The following is a 23,807-nucleotide window of genomic DNA, read 5'->3' on the forward strand; positions in this document are numbered from 1 at the left end:
CTACAGAATGTGAAAAGTCTGGCTTGCTATAAATAAACCTGACTCACTGACTGTAGACAATAGCTTTATCATCTCTGAATTCTCTCAATAGTAAAATGAGGATTATGACCCTGATAGTAGGGAATTACCTTGAAGATTAGAGAGAATGTGTATTTACCAACACAGCCCTCAATAAAGGGGACACATTATTATTATTATCATCATTATTATATTACTTCTGCTTTTACATGACTCCATTTTACATTTTCTGTAAAATTAGTTGTTTGCCAAGAAATTACATGACCCAATACACTACTCAACTTTTAATAGGACTAGAGAATTTAATAGGTGATTCCTTAGGATAAAAGGCATTAAGATGTGGTAAGTATTATTATATAAGCCTAGCTTTCTTTCTTTTTTGGACTGATTTTATTTGATTAAAGCTCTAAGAACTGGGTGTTTTTTTTTCTATTTTTCTATACAGAAGCACATCCTAAGTTAAATTAATAATAATAATAAACCTTAAGTTTATACACTACAAATAGAATACATATGCTTTAAAGTTGTGTTATTTCCATTCAATGCTAGGTTACAAAAACTCTCAAATTTAGAACTTCTATTTTTAGTACAGAAATAGAAGCATATGAGGGTAGGGATAGGGGATTGCTTTAACTGATGCATAAAATCTGTGTGTTAACAATTTTAACTTGGGCTCCTGAACTAAAATTAACAATACCATAGGATCTCTTTATTATGAGCTACAGCTCTAAGAAAAATTATTTTTAAAAGCAGTTTCAATTTAAGAATTTTCTCTTATTCAATATGGCTGGTGCCAGAATATAATCAGATGAAATCTAAAATTTTGAAGTCCAGAATGAGCATATAAAGAAAGGTCACTATTGGAAAAAAAAGGAAAGTACTGTAATTTTTCTGATATTATAATAATTTGTGTTGCCCTTTATCTTTATTTCCCCTAACAGTGCTTAATTCTAAAATTTAGTTAATATAAATATTGAACATTTGTATTTATTAAGTGCCTCAACAAACCAGGCATTATCTTTTATATTCTTTCTGAGGGTACCAAGATGGCTCATACAAGGTCCTTGGACTAAGGAAATTTACTTAATAAGGTGTAATAACAGTTTGTTACAGTACTTGATCCCTATATTTATGCTAGGTCTTTCTAAAATTTTTTACTTGAGATGAACACAATATCTTTATTTATTTTTATGTGGTTCTGAGTATTGAACCTAGTGCCTCACACTTGCGTGGGAAGCACTCTACCACTGAGCCCTAGACCCAGCCCTTAAGCTAGGTCTTAATGATAAGAAAACTGCATAATATGCCCATTTCCTCATGGCTTTTACAATCTAACTAATCTAAATAAGACAGCATAGTGTAAGAATATAGAGCAAATCACATTAGGATCAAAATGTCCGACATGGAGAATATATAGTCAGGAAGCTGAAAGATCCCTATGGACCAGTTAGAGAAAAGTTTCATGGAAAGCCAAGAAAATTTTAGAGATAAAGAGGAAGAGAGATATTATATTAGGAATGATTGTGAAAGAAATAAAAATACTAAGAAATATTGGAAAGAATTTTTTTTTTTTGGTACTGGGATTGAACCTAGGGAACTTAACCACTGAGCCATATATATTCCTTGCCTTTTCTACTTATTGACTTATTTTATTTTGAGACAGGATCTTGTGAAGTTGCTCAGGGACTCTCTAAGCTACTGAGACTGGCTTTGAACTTGTGATTCTCCTGCTTCAACCTCCTTAGTTACTGGTACTACAGGTGTGCATCAGTGCACCCAGCTGGAAAGAAAATTTGACTGAAATTGGTGATATATTAGATATGAGTGGATGATCATAAAGAGCATGGAATAGAATTAGAGGAATTGAAAAGGACACCAAAGATTTAGATTTTAATGATTGAAAAGAAATGGTGTTCTTGTTATAATGGATATGTAAGAAAATATTTAAGTAGGAGTAGATGGAATACTAAATAAAATATTTCTTACTTTACGTGCTTTGTCCTTTTTTTTGATTGGTAATCTAAAATTTTTATATAGACTAAATAAAACAATAGAAGTCTCCCTTCTAGTCACATTTACTTAATTGTGAATTCCACTTTAATTACTAGAACTACTATTTAAATATATCCTATGCCCCAAATAGAGAATTATGTCAAGTTTGTAGTATCTAAAGGGATATTAGTTGACATATTCACTAAGATCTTGGTCTCAATATTTTTGAGCTAGAAGCATGGTGAGGTTTAGGTGGCATTTCTTCTTTCCCCCAGATTGGGATGGAGGCTAATAAAACTGTGGGATAATCCAGAAAAGAAATACAGTAGTCATATAAGTTCTGGTCCCTAGCACTTACTAAACAAAGATTTGTAAGCATGGAGAACTTCAATTTTTCCATTGAATCCTTTATCATTTTTTAAAACTACCCAAGTAGGTAGGATTCATTGTTACACATGATTAGTTATTAGTAACATATTGTATTATATAATCATGAAGTTTTTCAATTTCCAATGTAAAATAAAAATCACTCTTACAGCAAATAGAATCTAGTTGAAACTCTTTGCTACATTAAGATCATCTGTATTAAAAGAAAAAAAAAGATCATCTGTATTGAGATACTAGATGATAAAACTTTCAAACCACTTTACTTTTGGTCATTGTCTTTGCTTCTATTTGCAGTTCTGGGAATTGCCAGTGCAGAGTGGGTGTCACCGGCCCTACATGTAACCAATGCCAAGATGGATTTTATGGCTTTAGTAAGAATGGCTGCTTGCCCTGTCAATGCAATAATCGATCTGCCAGTTGTGATTCTCTCACAGGTACATATTTTCCTTAATTTTGTCATATAACTATTTCATTTTTTAAATTTTGAAATATTTCAGTGTATGTTGATTCTTCTCAAATTGTTAATAAAGGTCTTTTCTTTTCTAAGTAGGATATAATAGGTCATAGCAAACCAAACTCTTTTATAACGTCTTGGAGAAAATATATTAATTTCAAAAATCATATTGATTGGAGAGCTGTTGAAGCAAGGAAAGCTACATGAACTAAAATTCCAGAAATGACAGAACACTTTGAAACTCTTCCTAAGTAAGCTGATCACCAGATACTCTGTGAAAATCCAGTGTAAATGAATTGACCACAAGGTGCCATGATACCAAAGAAAGATGTGGGCAAGTCTAAGATTTCGGAGTGTAATTTATTGGAGACTTACTGACAGAAGCAGAGTCGGGGTGGCAGCAAGACTGAAAATTGGGTCAGAGGGTAGAAGCTAACATAGTAGTCAGGACGAAATTAACTTCATCTAAGCTGGAATGTACCTGGTTTATCTTAAGCTAGCATCAAAGATGTCAGGCACATTCCCTGTGTTGATGGTGCCAGGATCCAGTTGTAAAACTCCACATACTCCTCTAATGGCTTTGTATATCTGTAGTGTGCTAGGATACCATGCAAGGAAACAAGCTATGGTTACTCAGGAACACTCATGGCAGTTATGACTGACGATGGCTGCAGTCAGATCAAGCTGGATCCTTATACTAGGCATTTTCTTTCTTTCTTTCTTTTTTTTTTAAAACAAAGAAACCTGTCCATTTTATTTTATTTTTTAATATTTATTTTTCAGTTTTCGGTGGACTCAACATCTTTATTTTATGTGGTGCTGAGGATCGAACCCAGCGCCTGTGCATGCCAGGCGAGCGTGCTACCGCTTGAGCCACCTCCCCAGCCCTAGGCATTTTCTTTCCAGGAAACACTTGCTGATTCTGGGTATAGACTAGAAAGATAGATTTGGTCTAAGTAAAGTCTTTCTCCTTGAGGAAAGTTACAAGAAGTACATTAGGCAATCATTTGGGGCTTGTATGCTGGTTGGAAATTAGAGGGACCCTAAACAAAAGGCTAGTTTTCCCACAGAACATTAGCTGACTATGCAGGAGATAGAAGGGTGGGCTATAAGATAGAAAGTAATATCAGTTTTGTGTTAAGGAGACAAAATCCTTTTAGTAATGTCAGTTTTGTGTTAAGGAGACAAAAATCCTTTTAGTAGATAGGCATGGTGATGCATACCTGTAATCCTAGCTACTTGGAAGACTGAGGCAGGAGGATAGCAACTACAATATATGACCATCTCTTTTTTAAAACATTGCCAGATTGAAGATGCATGGGACCTAGGCTCAAACCAACAAAGGTCAGTACTAAACCTTTTAGGGCTAAGGAGATGAAGGACTGCTATGTTCTCGGTCAAAAGGGCCAGGACAAACAAAGTGATGAACCAGAGGTGAAATGACTCATGCTAAAACTCCATTCATTTTCAACCCACTTTAATTTCTGATTGAATTATGGTGATCCTTTCCTTATGTTTGCCTAACAGAGGAAAGAAGGACCCTTTGGTTCTTTTATACCATATTTGGCATCTGATAAAAAAGTACTAGAGAATGTAGAGACAGGAAAATGTGATAAAATACAAATAATGGAAGAGGAACCATAAATAATCCAGATTTAGAGTTAGCATACAAAAACTTTAAAATAACTAAAATTAATATTTATGAATATAGAAGATACGTTAGAAAAAATGGGTGTAAAGGAGTAAAATTTCAATTCAGTATTACACTCTGTTTAAAAAAAAAAAAATCAAATGCCAGGTGCGGTGTTACATACCTGTAATCCCAGCAGCCCGGGAGGATGAGGCAGGAGTATGGTGAGTTGAGTTAAAAGTCAGCCCGAGCAGTGGCAAGGTGCTAAGCAACTCACTGAGACCCTGTCTCTAAATAAAATTCAAATAGGGCTGGGGATGTGGCTCAGTGGTTGAGTGCCCCTCAATATAATCCCCAGTATCATCCCCCCTGCAAAATCAAATGGACAATCTAGAACTGAAAATTAAAATATCTGAAATTAATCACTCATTGCATGTGTTTAAATGCAGATTGTACACAGTGAAGACAGGTTTGTAGGCCCAAATGCAGTGCAATTAAAAATACCCAAACTGAGGTATTTAGAGAAAATACAATGAAAAGAACAAAGCAGAAAAGACATGTGGGACACAGCCAAAAGGTCTAACAAAATAGTGGGAGACCCAGAAATGGAGGAAAGATGTTGCATCAAAGCAGAATCTCAAAATATGACCAAGAATTTTCCAAACAAATGAAAGACATCAGCCCACAGATTCAGAAGACTCAGCAAACCCTACACAGTATAAAAACAAAGAAAACCACATTTAGGCAAACTTAGTCACTGTTAAAAACTAAAGACAATTAACTTCTGATTTCCAATTTTCCTAGATGTAAGAATTAGAAGCACTTCCTTAAAAATATTTTTACTACCAACCAAAAAAATCAGAGCACACTAATCTGACAAGTACTACAATTATTTTGATGAGAACAGAGTAGCAAAATGTTTGAAATTGAAAATACCCTGGAAAAAGCTGTTTGAAAGCTCATTCTTAATTCTAATCCTGTACTTTCTAGTGAAGCATATGTAAGGAAATTGATTTAGAAGAAATTGTGCTATATTTTTTTTCTTTTTATATGATGTTCCCTGTCTACTTGCCAGTAATGTCTTGTGCTGTTCTTTTCCTTTTCTCTGTGATGCAGGCACACTGGCTTTTATTTCTAAAACAATCTGTATTCCCTTGTCCCAGGGTTCTTATACATGATCTTTCCTCTGACTAGAATGATTGTTCTGATCTGCCTCTACCTGGGCCCCCTTTCCTTATTAAGTCATAATCCTCCTTCAGGTCTTCAATGAAAGGTCACTTTATTAGAAGGCAATTCCTGATGCTCTCTGCTAAATGAAAACTTCCCTATTGTATATTCTCATATATACTTATTCTTTATTTTCTTAGCACTTATCACAATTTTTTATTATATATTTATTATTTGTGGTTGTGAGTTGCATATGGCTCACTGCATTCTTAAATTCCAAGAGGGCAAGAACAATATCAGTTTTGTTCCACATTCTACATGCAATCTCCAGCATGGGTCTTGACATAGTTAAGTACTCACTGAATGTTTGTTCAATAAGTGAACAAATAAGTAGCAAAACCTACACAAGAAGAGATGAGATTCAATAGTGGGTAGCAATAGGAGTGCTTCATCAATTTTTCTTGCTCCGTAGATATTTGACAATAGCAGAAAGCAGTGTACATTGCTGGTTCTCGCTTTTATTTGTCCTTGCAGCAATGAAGCAGCTTTCTTTACTGTTAAGTAAATGCCAACCTGTGCTTGCTCTGAAAATAATTGAAGGCAAAAGAAATCCTTTTCATGGTTGATTTCTAAAAGCAGTTCGTAATGAGAGGAAATAAATGGTTTCCTTTTTTGGAAATATAATGAAAGAGGAATCCAACATGAAAGAGTGCAAATACTTGATCTAAAACTGCAAGCTTTGTATAAATTGAGTCTTTCTTTCTACCTCAAATTGGATTTGTTGAAAAAACAGCACTGTGATACAGCTGCCCTCTGGTGGCCACTTACTATGTTTCACAGTCCTTAATCCTACTCCACCCTTACAACTTCAGATTGAAGTGACTATCCAAGTGCTTTTCGTGGTAAAATGTAGTGGGAACATTATGGGTAGCAATTTGACGTAGATATCAGAAATCTTAAAAAGTACTTCTTTGATCTAGTAATTTTGCTTCCAGGAATCTATTTTGAGAATTATCTTCCTGATAGGTTGTTGTGAAGATGAAATGCAATACATTTGTACAGCCCTAATAGAATGCCAGGTTTATCATAAGCAATCAGTAAACAGTGACTGTTGTTATGTTATGATTAAAATATTGTCAAGAATCTGGGTGCTGTGGCTCATGCCTGTAATCTCAGCAGCTTGGGGGGCTGAGGCAAGAGGATCATGAGTTCAAAGCCAGCCTTGAAAAAAAAAAAAAAAAAAAAAGCTCTAAGCAACTCAGTGAGACCTGTCTCTAAATAAAGTACAAAATAGACTTGGGGATGTGTCTCAGTGGTCAAATGCCCCTAAGTTGAACCCCCGGTACCCCCTAAAAATATTGTCAAGAATAATATGTAGCAACATGAGAAAGTAAAAGAAGCAGGTTATAAAACGACATGTACTATATAATTAGACTATTTAAATAACAAACCACAAATCTCTATAAACAAAGAAAGATTTCAAAGAAAATATTTAAAACCTGAATGAGAGATTTCTTTGGTTGGTTGTTTTTCCACTCCTGTGTTTTTCTGATTTTTCTTTATTTGTCATATTTTCCTTAAAATGGAAGTGGGAGAGGGTCTATGTAATTTTTTACCTAGAACTTTGTGTTTACATAGTATACTTCTTTTAAAGTGCCTCCATGTATTCATAGCGTTCCATGTGAGTAATGATCTGGGCAGCTTCACCGAGTCAACTGTCTCTTTCTCTTCCATGATGTTCTTCACTTCAGGCTATCATACTTTTCCTGGTTTTCTCCTGATGTAACTAGCTTTTCCTTTCCGATCAGCTTTGCTAGATCTTCTCTAAGCACTATAATGCTTCAGAGCTTGACAAATTTGTCCTTCTGTATTTATACTTTCTCCCTACTGATCTCATTCAGTTCCCTGGATTCAATTTAAATTAGATATATAATTCTTATATATAGATTTACGTTTCTCCCTTGATACCCACACTCAAATATCCAACAGACCACTTCACTTGAATGCTTTAATTGGTATTATAAATCTAACACATCTAAAATAACTGTTTCAATTTTCCTGAAATCTAAGCCTGATCTGCATCTTAGTAACTGGTGTTATTTACTCCATTGCTCAGTTTCAAAACCTAGGAGTCATATTTGATTACTGTCTTTTTTACTGCAAAAATCCATTTTATCAGTGAGTTTTGTCAGCATCAGAATACACTAAGTCCTTCTGCTGTTCATGACCTTTGTTCTGTCACTCTTGTCCAAGCCACTATCATCTTTGAACTACATTGACATTCTCATATCTAGCCTTTCTGCCTCCTGTCTGTTTTCCTGTCCCCCCACCCTTAATTGCCCATGACCCAGTCTCTATGTAACAATTAGAATGATCTTTTTAAAATGTAAAATAAGATCATAACATTCCCATGCTTAAGCCTTCTAATGGCCATCCCTCTTGGAATAAAATCCAAACTTCTTTCCATGGTCTACTTGATTTAAAATATAATTTTTTAGCCTTATCCTCTTTCTAACCTTATCTCCTGTTACTCTCTTACTTATTAGGCCATTCTGGCCTTCTTTCGGTTTGACAGGTTTAAGTTTGCCTTCTGCCATAACAAAATACATTGCTGAATTTCTGACAGGCTTATGTATAAACTATGAAATAGTAAAATAAAAAAAAAAAGAAATAAGGAAAAGGCTTTTTACAGGTGACAATTTATGTTTTCAAAGTTTTGTCTTTAAATTTAGTTGGAAAAGAGCCCAGATTCCTTTCTTTGACTAATTATTTTCTTGGTTACCCCTACCAAATTTTTGAGATGCTTAGCCAAGGAATGTGAAATCACTTTAGGAAACATTCATTATTATTCCTCATTCTTATTTTCCTCCTCCTCCCCCTTTTCTTCCTCCACCTCTGATTCCTCCTCATCCTCTTCTTCCTTCTTCCCCTTCTTTCCTCCTCTTGGCCCTCCTCCTCCCTTTCTTCTTCAACCAAACTTTGACCATCTTTCAGCAATGAAAATGTGCATTTTAAGGCAGTATCATTACATATAGGGGTGGGTTCTATGTGGAGCAAAATGAACAACATTAAACTTCAGCATATTTTTATGTCATTTATCATAAAAGAAATATCTTCAACATTTAGATTTAAAGGAAACTTAGATCACATCTAGTTCAGCTTTCTTAATTAATAGATAAGGAAAGTGAGATGTAAAAAGAAAACATTATATACTATGGAATAGTCTTTCACCTTTGAATTATTAAGATTACATTAAATCATTAGCCAAAGAGTTATCCCATTTTACAGATTAGAAGAATGAAACTCAGAGAAGCTGTTTGTTTCAGATCACATAGCTGGTGAGAGGATCAGATGGGATTAGAACTCAGATCTACCTTAAATTTCATATTATATTTCTTATGCTATATTGTCTCTTGGAGGAGTTATAAGCTATTTTAGAAAGCTACAGTGGAGGGGCTGGGGTTGTGGCTTAGCAGTAGAGAATGCTTGCCTAGCTCCTGCAAAGGCACTGGGTTTGATCCTCAGCATCACATAAAAATAAATAAATAAAAATAAAGGTATTGCGTCCAACAACAACAAAATATATATATATATATATATATATATATATATATATATATATATATAGATAGATATAGATATATACACACACACACACACACACACACACATACTACAATGGAGGTAGAAAAGGAGCTTATTAGGTATGGAAAATGACAAATCCCAAAAGTAGTGAGACTTGGGAAAAGGGAGTTAGAAAGAAAGCCATACATTGAAAGTATTGATCCTTTCCCAATATATTCTTTCCTGGTGATAAAACAGACCTTGAGGAAGAGGTGTCCATCAAACATGGAAAGGCAGTCTCTGGGAAGAGGCTGAAGCATTAATCCTTATATAAACAAATCCTTTCCAGATACCAACCACTGACCCAGGGCCCTCCATTAGGTCCAATACGATATATCCCAGAAACCGACCACTGACCCTAGACTCCCTCTCATTTTGACTCATAAACAGACCCCAAATTCCTAAGCACTAAAACTGACCCCTTCACTGATTCATAGAACAAACTCCAAATTCCTGGGTGCCCAAAGAAAATTGATAATCTCACTAGACCATCTCTCAGAATAACCTATATAAGCCCAGACCCTTTCTTTGTTCTGGGGCTCATTTTTCACCAGGAAAGTGGGTCCCACTATAGTGTCATTTCGTCCCTGCATCCCCTGCTCCTGTATGAAACTTTGTGGAAAGTTTCGTGAGGAAAAGACTAACATTAAACAAAGACGAGAGGGGGGAGAGAAAGGGAGAGAGAAGGGAAAGCATATGGAAAAGGTAGGAGACCTTCAATGTTACACCAAATTATAAGAGGTTGTGAGGGGAAAGGAGGAGGGAAAAAAGGGAGAGAATTAAACAACAGCAGAGGAGGTAGAGAGGAAAGATGGGAGGGGAGGGGAGGGGAGGGGGGATAGTAGGGGATAGGAATGGTAGCAGAACACAACAGTCACTAATATGCCATTATGTAAAAATGTGAGTGTATAACCGATGTGATTCTGCAATTTGTATTTGGGGTAAAAATGGGAGTTCATAACCCAATCGAGTCAAATGTATGAAAGATGATATATCATGAGCTCTGTAATGTTTTGAACAATTAATAAAAAATAAATAAATAAAATAAAATAAGAATAGCAACATGGCCTTTTCTTTCATACAAAAAGAGCTTATTATTGAATTATATTTTACCCCAAGTGTCCAAATTTTGTTATAGAACTGTTTAACTCTTTTGAGGTATTTTTATATTATATTAAAGTTTAAAGTTTAGCACTTTGTCAAGATTTTTTCTCTTAGAATTTCTTTTCATTGAACATATTTAATACAAGGAGATCAGGTAGTCAGATTTTGCATAAAATGCAGGTTTTGGCTTTTGTAATCTGTACAACACTTTGACATTTCAGATTCTTTCATTTTATAGAGCCAAATCCACACTTTCCTAGAATGTATTTTTTAATTTTTTTTTTTCAATTGTCACAAGGTATAAGACTAAAGAGGGATCAGGACATAAAAAGGCCTGGAAGGAAACTAATACTTACAGTGCTTATTGCTTTATTAGTTATATGCTGTTTCATTCTATATGTGAAAAATATCATTAACACTAATGGGTCTTTAAAAATTATATGATTTAAAGTGATAATATTTACATCAAGGTTCAACTTAAATCACAGGTAAAACTTAAATCACAGATTTCTTTCCCAGTAAGTTGGTGAAGTTAGGGAGACTTCTGTAATCACCTAAGAATTGAGATTTGACATGTATCCTAATAACATTTTGGGGGCTTTTCAAATATTGTTCCAGTGATTAGGCCATTTTATTTCATAGCTTCATTCTCTTATCTTTTTAAAATAAATATTTCACTAGTAAGAAAAAGAAAACAAATCAGACTATGAACAGTATTAGTATTGAAGTGTTTTAGCTCATCTTGTAAAATGCCATCATCATCTTCCTAGATTTCTTTGTAAAATTTACTAACTTATTTCTGAGGTTGTAGTTCTAAGTGTTCTTTTGAATATATGTGGCCTGCAAAGGAGGGAATGTGTATTATACTGCACTTTCTCGTCCCTGTTTTCAGTTGCTATGTTGCTTTAGTGTCTGTACAGCAACCTTACTAATAGAGTACCAAAGGAGCAGTATTATAAAACTTCATTCATTTATGGAGCATTTGCCTAACATGTGTGAGTCCCTGGTTTCAATCCCCAGCACTGCCAAACAATTAAATTTAAATAAAACCTATGAAAAATAATATGACAAACACCAATGTTCCCATACCCAAAATTCATAAATATTAACATTTTAGCATTTTGTTTCATATTTACACATATATGTATATATGATTATATATTCAAAATAGGAGATTTCAAATAAAGTTGAGGTCTTCTTTATTTTGCTCCTTTGTCCCATTTTTCTCTCTCCCTTGGCAGAAACAAACACAGCATAAAATTCTGCATTCTCTTTACCTCCTTCTGTATACCTTTTAAATTTTTACCATATATGTTGTATGTATCAATCTGGCTTAACAGTATTATCTAGCCATTTGCTTAGTTATTGCTTAGTGCGGTTTAAAAATTTTTTTTAAATAAGTATTCTCCTTCTGTATGTATTATTCTACAATTTTCTTTTAAAATCAGTATTGTTTTTAAGATATTTACATGTTCATGCATCTAGGTGTAGTTCACTTATTTAACTATAGTATCCAAACTATGAAAATGCCACAGTTTTATCTGTTAATTGATATTTAGATTGTTTTTATTTTTCTTTGCACATAGCTGGCCTCCTTTTAATATGCATTCATTTGACCAACGAGAATATTGTGACTCTAATCATGTACCCATTCTTTCCCCCTGGGGGACACTGAACTCATAGACATGGCTAGAATAGAAATAACATGGTTAATTCTTACAGTCTTTTTGTTGCAGGCATGGTTTTTGAAAGTTGTTATGTTTTCAGTGTAAATCTTTAACTCTTAAAAAAATAATTTGTTTCTTTTAGGTGCTTGTTTAAACTGCCAGGAAAACAGCAAAGGGGTTCACTGTGAAGAATGCAAAGAAGGATTTTATCAGAGTCCTGATGCCACTAAAAAATGTCTTCGTTGTCCTTGTTCAGCAGTGACATCTACAGGCATTTGCACTATAAGTAAGTCTTCATTTCAGAGAAAAATCCTCCCCCAAATTCTTTATTAATAATTATTAATTGCATCGATGAATCAAGTTCTGGATGTATAGGTGGAAGGAAGTTATAAAAGCAGCAAAATTTTCCTTTTTAGGAATTTACAATCTAACTCAAATATATATGTGAAATGATACTTAAAATATCTAAAAACCGTCACAATTAGTTAATACAGGAACTGAGCAACTTTTGCTCACCTATTTGAAGGTATAATTACTAATTAGTTCTTCCAAGGTGCTTAATAATGTGGGCTGATTATGTTTATACAGTTATTTACAAATACAGTTAATGCCATATATTCCTGGTGTATTAATTATCAATTGCTTTATAACCAATTACCCTAAGATTTAGTGCTTTAAAACAATAAATATTCATTATTTCCCATATTTTCTGTTATGTGTTTGAGAGCAGCTTAGCTGGATAATCCTGGTTAGGTTCTTCCTTCTTTTCTTCTTCCCCAGCCTTTCTTTTAAAATTGCAGCTTTATTGAGATATAATTTGCATTCCATACAATTTATTCAACATGTAAAGTTAAATGTTTTTTAATGTATATTCACAATGTTGTGCAACCATCATCACAGTCAGTTTTGGAACACTGTCATCACCTCTTCCCATCAAAAATCTCAAAAAATAAAACAAACAATTCTATAACCATTAGCAATCATTCTCATTTCCTCTAGCCTTAGGCAACCACTAACCTATTTTCCTTCTCTGTGGATTTGCCCGTTCTGAACGTTTTATATAAATGGAATCTACAATATGCGGCCTTTTGTATTTGGCTTCTTTTACATGGGGTATTTTCAATGTTCATTCATGTTGCAACATATACTGGCACTTCATTCCTTTTGTTTGACAAATATTATGCCATTCTATGGATATTCACATCATGCTTATCCATTCATCAGTTGATGGACATGTGGGTTGTTTCTGTTTTCTGTCCATTACAAATAATACTGTTGTGAACATTTGTTTTTGTGTGTACAAGTATCTCCATTTCTCTTTTGTATATAACCAGGAGTGGAATTGCTGGATCATATAGTAGCTTAACTTTGTTTAACTCTGTGAGGAATTGTCAGATTATTTTCCAAAGTGAGTACACCATTTTACATTCTCATTTTCCCCAATACTCTATGAGAGTTCTAAGTTCTCCACACCCTCACTAAAACTTAATATTGTCTTTTTATAATTATAGCCATCCTAGTGGATGGGAAACGTTATTGTATTGTGGCTTTAATTTGCACTTTTCTTATAACTGTGTGCCTACTGACCATTTGCATATTTTTCTTAGAGAAATATCTATTTATCTTTTGTTCATGTTGAAATTGGATTGTTTATCTTTTTATTATTGAGTTAAAAGAGTTTTAGATACAAGTCCCTTATGAGATATGGTTTATAGGGGCTGAGGATGGCATGGGGAAGACCACTTGCCTAGCATTCCAAGGCCCTGGGCTTAAACATAAGCACTGAAAAAAAAATGTTAAAAAAGAAAGATGTATGAGGACTGGGTTTTCTCGGTGGTATTGCGCTTACCTAGCACGTGTGAAGCACTAGGTTTGATTCTTAGCACCACATAAAACAAATAAATAAAATAAAGGTATTGTGTCCATCTACAACTAAAAAAAATTTTTTTAAAGATGTATGATTTGTAGATATTTTATTTTATCCTATGATTTAATTTTTTTTTGCTTTCTTCATGATATTCTTTTTAGCACAAAAATTTTTAATTTCAAGAAAACCCAATTTATTTAACTTTTTCTGTCATTGTTTGTGTTGGCCTGAGATTTCTCATGCGGTTATAATCAAGATGTTATCCAGGGCTGTAGTCAGTGATCTGAACGCTTAAGTGGGACTATAGTATCTGCTTTTAAGTTGGCTTACTCATGTAGCTTGCCAGAGGCAAAAGTCTCCTATTATTCACCATGTGGACCTCTTTATAGAGTTACTTAAATGTTTTTACAGCATGACAGCTGGCTTTCCCTAAGAGTGAATGATCCAAGAGAACAAGATGGAAGCTGCAATGCATTTTGTAATTTAGTCTCTGAAACAGAGATTGGTTTCATATGTCTATCCTATCAAGTGTGGGAGGGTACTACACAAGAGTGTGAATTGTAGGCAGGAGCATTAGGCTCCATTTTGAAAATTAGCTGCCATACCTGGTAATGGGAACTGGCACATTTACTCCTCTTCTCATAGAAAGGTCATATAGATACTTTCACTGATTCCAAAAATAGTAATTGAGCACCTGGTACATGCTTGACATCATATTAGACAAGGGATACCAAGATCTAAAAAGTGAACTATGGACCTTGTTATAAAAGATTTGGCAGTCTAGTAGAGAGGAAGGCACATAGATATAGCATGAAAAGTAGCAAATTTATTTATAGAATATAATGGGACACAAAAGGAAGGGTATTCCATTGAACATGGGAATGAATATTAGGAAATTTTTTATAAAAGGTTATACATTTAGGTAACATACCTTATTAATTATCATTATTTGTGTAAGTATATAGTAACCATTTAGGATAAATTAGGACTGTTATAGAGTTAGAAATATGAAAATATTATGTATTAGCACCTAAACCTGCATCAATCATATCAGAATTCTACGGTGGTTTTCTTATTTTTATAAGCATATTGATGTGTTACAGGTGTCAAGAATTTAAGATTTTAGAACTTTATAGGAATTATAAATAAGAATTTAAGTTATATTGGTCGGGGCTGGGGATGTGGCTCAAGCAGTAGCGCGCTCGCCTGGCATGCGTGCGGCCCGTGTTCGATCCTCAGCACCACATACAAACAAAGATGTTGTGTCCGCCGAAAACTGAAAAATAAATATTGAAATTCTCTCTCTCTCTCTCTCTCTCTCTCTCTTTAAAAAAAAAAGTTATATTGGTCCTTGGCTCATATGATAGTTGCTTTATAAATGATTATTGAATAGCTGACTAAATTTACTTTCTTTTGAAAGATGGTGCCTTACAAAAGCAATATGCTTGGAATCCTCTGTGCCTTTTCCAGGTACAGAGGATTTCTGTCCATAAAGACAGAAATCATGTCTATATTTTTAACATTTTATCTTCATTCCTAATGTTTGGTTAATGTTAATAATACATGTGGAGTGAATATAAAGGGACATAGCCATACCTCAGACAGAGAGTAGTCAGATATAAATTTAATAAGAGTTTAGAGGGGAGAGGATAACTTCCTACTGGGACTTTAGAAAAATCTTCATGAACCAGGTAACATTTGAACTGGGCCTTGAAGAATGAGGATTGGGACATCTAGAAATGTATTTATGTAGAATTGAGTGGGAAATCAAAGAAAAAAGCTGAATAGGGACCTGACCAGTCCAATTTGACCTGCATGTATGTGTTCCAGAACATATATTGTACTCACACTATGGACTAAGGGTAGGACAACCAATTCAGATAGTTTCATGCTTTCAGAACTCACTATTTCTAGTGGAGAAACTAACATACAAACAAATGCAATGCAGTGTTATGGGGAAGAGCATAGAGAATATAAAGTGCCCATCGTTAAAGAGACACCTTAGTAAGTAGTGGCAGTAATCTAGGTGAGAAACGATGAAGGCCTAAACTAAGATCCCTTAGTGGATATGGCGAGAGATATAAGTAGATTGGAAAGATTTTAATGCGGCATGATTGATGTGAATTTATAACTGCTTGTAGGAGTTGGGGAGGAAGACTGAGGAAAGATGATGTAAATTGCTACCATTCATCGAACATTGGAAGAATATAGGACTTAGGAAGGGAAGACGTCAAGGACAATAATTTATATTAAGCTTGAAATGTTTGTGGATCCAGCCATACAAGTTACTTTGTTTGGAATTTTAGACAGAGAAATGGACTATAAATACACATTTTGGAATTGTCATTCGTGTGAGTGGATGCGCTCACCTGGGAGAATGAACAGGGTGACAAGTGAAAAAGACCAAAAATAGAGGTATGGGAATATACCAGAATTTAAGTAGGGAAGAGATGGAGGAAATGTTCATTAAAGCAATAATTTCTCCAATTTTTCATGTCTAAAAAGAGAAGGAATAAAAAAAAAAACTGGGCATTTTTCAGAACAGCTACCATCACAATTATTTGGACTCCCAACTTAAGGATTTTTCTTTCACCTTCTCATTCTACCTGAATAGGTTCTCAGGAGAGTCCCATCTTTTCTATGTTAAGCTGGAAAACTAGTAAATAAATTAGGTTGTTAAGTTGATTCCGCATATCTCTTAATGTTGAAAAGAAATAGTAAGGAGGATTTTATAAATATATTTGAGGACTAAAAGTTATTTTGTATTTTTAATTATAGCTTGAGATTTTATTAAATTAATTTGATGTTCTCTTTTAGAATCGAATGAATTGGGACCTAAATGTGTCCAGTGTAAAGATGGTTATACAGGCCCAAACTGCAATACATGTGAAAATGGCTATTACAATTCTGACAGCATTTGTACACCATGCCAGTGTCATGGTCATGTGGATCCAGATAAAAGTCCAAAGATTTGCAAGCCCGAGAGTGGTGAATGCATCAACTGCCTCCACAACACTACTGGATTCTGGTGTGAGAACTGCCTAGAAGGTTATGTTCAAGACCTCGAGAGAAATTGCATCAAGAAAGGTAAAACTTCACCTAAGATTGTATTTTTAATATCTAAGCCTAGCACTGAAAATTTCAAAACCGCTACCTTTAGCTTTAAAACCGTCCAATCTCACCAGAGGAATTTTTGGAAATAGAATTTGATAGATATTTGCCTACAGAGGTTTCCTTCCCTTCCTGCTTCTCTCCTGATGTTCCAAAGTCAACTCCAGAAATTTGAGAACCAAGACAAAGTCATTGCGACAGTGAGACCAAGTGTTCTCACGTTTTCCCTTCATCTACCTTTATTTTCATGTTAATAATTTTAAAGTCCTATCGTTCCTTTTATCCTTTTCTTCCTTTATTCTCATCACTTTCAGCGATCATCAAAGGTCTTTTCAAGTAGGGTCCTATCATCTGGTTAGAAATTCCAGCTGAGAATAGAGTTTATTTCAACATCTGTCCAAATTTTGGGCTTAAGTTATTCCATGTGTGATGGGAGAAATAGTATTAATATTCCTTTAGGGTTTTTTTAAAGTTATTTACATGGCAGAATATTTCTTCTAGGGAATTTCAGTAAAGATTTAGAAACAATTAATGATTATAAATTCATGATGAGCTAGGGATATTTGGAGATTATTAGGACACTGAGCGATTAGAGCATGTTCTACAATCCAATCTACTATTCTAACAAATGCTGAATACTAGGTTGACACGCACTTGGTCTGTGGCAGGTGCAAATTTTCTGCTATTTTCTTGATATCCTTATATTTTTGTGATCAAGGCTGAAGGACTCAGATTGAACCTATCACTGAAGTCCTTGTCACTCAATTCTCTTTTCCATTTGGGAGGCAGACCTTGCTCATACTTTATCTATACCAAGGAATACCTAATTAGTGGATAGGAGTTTTTTTGGTTTTTTTGTGTTTTTATTTTAAGTTATTAAGTAATATAAACTTTGCCCCTTTTCAGATAAATTTATTTGGCTGACTTATGGTAATGAATAATAATAACACCAACAATAATAATTTTAGTAAGTATGTGCCAAGTACTGTAAGCATTAACTGTGATAGTGCTGTATAGGGCATTATCTCATTTGATTCTGCCCAAGAATTGTGACATTATTACTCTCGTTTAACAGGTGAGAAACCGAGGTTTTAAAAAGATTGTCCTATCAGGCTGGTTGTAGCTCAAGGGTAGAATGCTGGCTGGCCTAGCAGGTATGAGGTCCTGGGTTCAATCCCAGCATCACAAAAAAAAAAAAAAAAAAAAAAAAAAAAAAAAAGAAAGAAAAAAAAAAGAGAGAGAGAGAAAGAAAGAAAAAGAAAAGAAACAAAATTGACTTATCTATAGCAACATAATTTTGTTTGAGTCCAAAGCCTTGGATCCTTCCACTAAGCTGTGCTGCACTAGTACAAAGTCTAGTACCTTAATTATAAAATAGCTATAAGCTACACAAAGGAAGAATTACCACACCTGGAATTAAAGGAAGCTTGTTTTTTCTGTTGGAGGACATCAAATTTGAGCACTTGAATTGTGTTTTTCAGGTGTATTTAAAGGAAATATTTGTTTCAGGAAATTTTACCTTCCTCATGAAATGCCATCAGACATGTTGGGCTTATAAGTCAAATGATTGCCATCTATCTCTGTCACTTTTAACCATGTGATTTAGAACTCAGTAGTGGCATCTTTACTGCCTTTACAGGAATTTATAGGATTCTATCCATAAGTGAAGAAGGATAGAAAACTCCAACATTGGGGCTGGGATTGTGACTCAGAGGTAAATCGCTTGTCTAGCACATGCGAGGCCCTGGGTTCGATCCTCAGCACCACATAAAAATAAATAAACAAAATTAAAGTATTGTGTCCAACTACTTCTAAAAAATAAATACTAAAGAAAAAAAAAAGAAAGAAAACTCCAACATAGGAGTTTTCTCAAAGATTTTAATAGAGATATTACGCATATTGGAGAATAGCCAGGAATGTAACAAGTTAGCTTCCAAGACTCTGATTCTTATCACTGTATTTCTTTAAAAATTATTTTTAACTTGCATTATCTTAAAGCAAAGTACCATGTCAACATCCCACATCCACTTCCACTCCCATGTGTATTCTTTTATTGTTTCTTGAAACTAGATAATTTTGTCTTTTACATTTCATTCTCTGTTTTTTATTTTCAGAAGTTATTGTTCCAACACCTGAAGGTTCTACCATTTTGGTTTCCAATGCCTCTTTGACCACATCAGTGCCCACCCCTGTTATAAATAGTACATTTACCCCCACAACCCTGCAGACTATCTTTTCAGTAAGCTCTTCTGAAAATAGCACTTCAGCTTTAGCTGATGTATCATGGACCCAATTTAACATCATCATTTTGACAGTCATCATCATTGTGGTGGTGCTGCTAATGGGATTTGTCGGGGCCGTATATATGTACCGTGAGTACCAAAACCGGAAACTCAATGCCCCCTTTTGGACCATCGAGCTGAAAGAAGATAATATCAGTTTTAGCAGCTACCATGACAGCATTCCCAATGCAGATGTGTCAGGACTGTTGGAAGATGATGGCAATGAAGTGGCTCCCAATGGGCAGCTGACCCTGACGACACCCATGCATAACTACAAAGCCTAAGGAGCTGGATTGTTAAACTACAGTGCTTACTAAAACAGCATCAGCCCTTGAGCCAGACAAAGCCTGGGTAGAGTTTGCTGAGAAAGCAAAGGCAAATAGTGCATCTGAAATTTGCAGGTACAGATCTGTAATGCGCTTAGCCTATCTATTGCTTTTAGTATTGCCATGAAGATCTGAAGCATTCAGTCATTAAGGACCTGAAGTAAAGTATATTTTTGTACCAAACCACATGGGAGTATGGAAAGGCTGAACCCCATAGTGCAGCCCAAATCCTCTTTGACCTCCAAATAGACTGTTGGGGAAGTGTTCGCCTTGCCAACAGTAACAGGATGATGGTTGGGAAGGGAGGAAAGGACTGCTAGAAGACTTCATCTCCATTCCTGAAACATATTTTTTTTTTAAAAGGAGGGCCAGGGATTATTTTGATTTTACTCTCCTAAAAGACATCATTGAGGAAAAGATGGTGTCTATGCTATATCACAATAACCAATCTTGATGGTTTCTAGAATAAAGGCAGAAAAGTCCCAAGAAGATCTTTAGAAGGGCTTGATTTTTTTCCTCCCAGGATTCTCACTCAATGATGAGATTAAAGCACAGGATGAGCTTCTAATGGTAGAGAACAGAAGGCAGCATTAGGGGAGCAGGAAGCTGATGGTCCTCCTCAGGGGCTCTGTGTAAATGATAAATTGTCTAAAAATAGGAATATTCCTGCCTCTAGAGAAATAAGGTGTACATAGTTAATGTAGCATATCTGGTCAACATTGTATTTGTATCTATTTGTAAAAAAAAATCATGTCATATTTTATCATCTAGAATTTATTTGTACAGCAGTTAATGGCCCTGTAAAAAGAAAATATGGGTATTGGTTAAAAAACTGTAAAATAGATGGCAATATTGCTAGAGCTGGGACTCTGGTGAGCATTAGTCATTTTTAGTCCCTCTTTGGACATTGTTAAAATTTATAAGAGGTTGAATGTTTCTAATCTTTCTTTCCTTTCTCAACCTAAAAGTAGAGTTATATGCTCTTTGACCTACTATAGATTCAAGCAATAGATTTTGAAGTCAATAATTGTTAAGCTGGGACACAGGCTACATTCTCCAAAACACTCACCTAATTAGACACTAGCCATTCTATATGTTTTGCATATATTAATATAAAACATTCTCATTGAAATATTTTTTCCTAAATGTAAAAGTTAGTCTTCCAAAGGATAGAAATATTTGATTTTCAAAAGAAAAGCCATCATCTCACTTGGGATCCCTGGTTTTAATGCCTGTGAACTATTTATATCTTCCCCTCAAAAAAAAACAAAACAAAAAAACTCTTATAATTGAACATAGCCCATCACTCATTTGGCCTCTCTTTGCAGTGCTATAGTTCTTCCATAATCTTATTGTCTGGTTAGAGGGTAGCTCTGTAGTTGAATTTTTTTTTTAACTCCTGGAGGCCAACTACTGTTGCTCTCATTTATTATGATATTGACAGATTGTGGATTAAGCAAGCTAAGAAAGGTGACCAGAAGTCAAATACAGATATTTATCAGGAGGAACAGCAAACAATGGGACAGAAAAAAATGAAGACTTCTTAGACCTAGGAAATCTAAGTTGACCCCTTTGACTAACTTTCTAAGATAAAACCCTAGAATTTGTTACCTTTTATAGGAGACCCCTACAATGTTCTCAGGGTTTGGAAATGATGTTCTAGAGGATAGGTAGGCATAGAATCTGCTTCTGGTAACCTGAGGATATTCTGCATATTTGACCATTGATCACAAGAGTAGACATTATATTATATTAAAGTTATTTCATATTTCTATTGATCTTTGTAGTTTACAAAGCACTTTTCCATGTGTGTGCCCTTTGTTCCTACCATAGCCCCTGAGAAAGTAATCATTCTACCCATATTTAAATGAGGAGACTGAGGGCACAGGGGGGCTGAATGTCTTACTCAAGGATCCTCAATGTGTGTCATTATTAGGCTTGGAATGAAGACTTCCAACTCTGAAGCACATGTTCTTTCAACTATACATCGATGCAAAAATTGCCTAGCCACACACATAAGAAGGCTGGGAGGAAGAGTCCCATTGTCGATGTTTCTAATTTTTTGTCATTACCAGGTACAATGCAGAGCCATAGATCTAGGAAGGACTCTGGAAAGAACACAGGAAGATTACTATCTGAAGCCAGCATTAGTGATAAGAAAACAAAACTGCCATTTCTGCTTCATTTAGGTGATCTACTCCCTTCAAGCAGGGAGGGGAAGCTTGGTTTCCTCAGAAGTTGCTGCATTAATGTAGAGGTTGTGTCCTGAAATTCTAAGGAATTATATAAAGTGACATACCTGCCTTTCTCATATACCCCACCTCCTGCCAAAAGAAGTCAGGATTGAGGCTGGTGAAAAATAAATGTGTTAAACAGAAGTTAATCCAATAAAGAAAGAAAGAGTGTCTGTTGGAGTCTAAGAGCCAAAACTAACCAGTTAGGATTCTGGCCACATATAGATTCCTTGAAACAGACCTTAAAAGATATTGCAAAAAATTGAATCACAATGTTTATCTTGTTAACAACTCTTAGATCATGTTCTTAGTTTTTCACAAAGGAAAAATATTAAGGCCTTAATATGTGTTTTAAATAATTTTCTTTAGTGACCCTGCATTTTTGCTTGTGGAAATAATTTTGCTCCAAAATACAAATCAATCATGAGTTGTTTTACCACTGAAGTCAGACTAGGAAGTTGGTAAGAAATGAAGCACTGCACACTGTTGCTTCCTCTGAAGGCATCCCTGCGAACTCTGGCATCCAGCAATGGGATCCCAGCAGTCCTTTAGAAGAATAAAAATTCTAGGGATTAGGAATGAGCTGTTTTATTTCAACAAGATAATACCAACGTTGAAATGGCAGAGGCTATTAAGTGATACTTTTATCTTCATTAATTCATTTTAATAAGCCTTTATGCATTTCTGATAGTTAGATACTTTAGGTAGTATTGTTAAGTATGTCTTCGTCCTCCCTTACTTCCCCCTCCCTCCACTCTACCTCCCAGGGCTCTCTTATTAATGGAATTTCTTCAACTATAGGAAAAAAGTGATAATTTTTTTTAAAACTCATATTTATCCTGAGGTCCCATGGACCCAGTGTTTAACTTTTCCCAGTGAGATCTGGATTTTAAGAGATAAGAACAAATCAGATATATGGAATGGGAAGAGAGAGATTTTTGAACAGGGTTTATATCAGCCTTGAATTATATGGCTACTCTCCAACTTTAATATTCCCAGGATAATTGACCATCAGAGAAGTACTCATTGACTTCCTAGTTGATTTTGGTCAGCTGACTGTCTTCAAGATATTTAGCCCTTCTTGTGCTATTGTGGAAATGAGGAGCTAAAGCAACAGTACTTATTTTTGGAAGATTTAATTAGAACTGGGTTATTACATCATTGGTCTCACACTTTTTGGTAAATATAACACCACCTGTAATTAGTATCTACTGGTTCTCCTATTTTGGGTTATGTGGTTAGGAGTTGAATTTCCTCATCTCAAAGAAAGCTCTCTTGCAAAGTATTCAGAGAAGTTAGAGCTAAGAAAGTCTTCCTGGCCTCATCCACAAAGAACCTTTGGTTTCTTTTGATCTTGAGAGTAAGGAGTTTGGGAGCTAAAGTGGGTTTGATGTGTGCTGGGAGTCAGGAAAGGTTAACATATATTTCTCTTCAATCCTGAGCCAGTCACTATTCCAAGGGGAAAAGCAGGAAGAACACACTGATTCATCTGAAGAAGTCAAACCAGGATCAAATGGACTATAAAGGTTATGAATCATTAAAACATCAGTGGTTGAATGATGCTTTTTCCAAAGCAATGGGGACTCCTTCTTGTTACTTATGCATATGCAATAACTAAAGCAGCAGGCCTAGAATGTGAGCCCAGGACCTCAGATTCAAATTAGTCCAAAAGCAAAATGAATTTAAGTCAAGTTTTAATGCTAGGCACAAGCACTCTGTAACAAGTTAAATTTCATCCCAAGTAATTAGGGAATGTTTCTGAAACATTAAACTTGTATTTATGTCACTACAATTCTAACACAAATTTTAAAAACATGTTTCACTCATGTGCTGTACTAGGCTTCATGATGCATTTCTAAATTTGTGTATGATTTGAATATATGAAAGAATTTATACAAGAGTGTTATTTAAAATTATTAATAAATGTATATAATTTGTACCTAT

The 23,807-nt window shown here is 34.9% G+C and overlaps 1 protein-coding gene across 1 annotated transcript in view; it reads left to right on the top strand.

Moving 5' to 3' along the window:
• The window catches only part of Megf9 (multiple EGF like domains 9), a 95,804-nt gene extending 71,997 nt beyond the window's left edge, over positions 1 to 23,807 (top strand). The window contains exons 3-6 of the mRNA XM_076845602.2: positions 2,692 to 2,831; positions 12,186 to 12,329; positions 16,728 to 16,997; positions 19,136 to 23,807. Of these exons, the coding sequence (XP_076701717.2) occupies positions 2,692 to 2,831; positions 12,186 to 12,329; positions 16,728 to 16,997; positions 19,136 to 19,587 (1,006 nt within the window). The 3' untranslated portion in view covers positions 19,588 to 23,807. The remainder of the gene's footprint in view (positions 1 to 2,691; positions 2,832 to 12,185; positions 12,330 to 16,727; positions 16,998 to 19,135) is intronic.

This window comes from Callospermophilus lateralis, chromosome 2, assembly GCF_048772815.1.
Source record: "Callospermophilus lateralis isolate mCalLat2 chromosome 2, mCalLat2.hap1, whole genome shotgun sequence".
NCBI lineage: Eukaryota > Metazoa > Chordata > Mammalia > Rodentia > Sciuridae > Callospermophilus > Callospermophilus lateralis.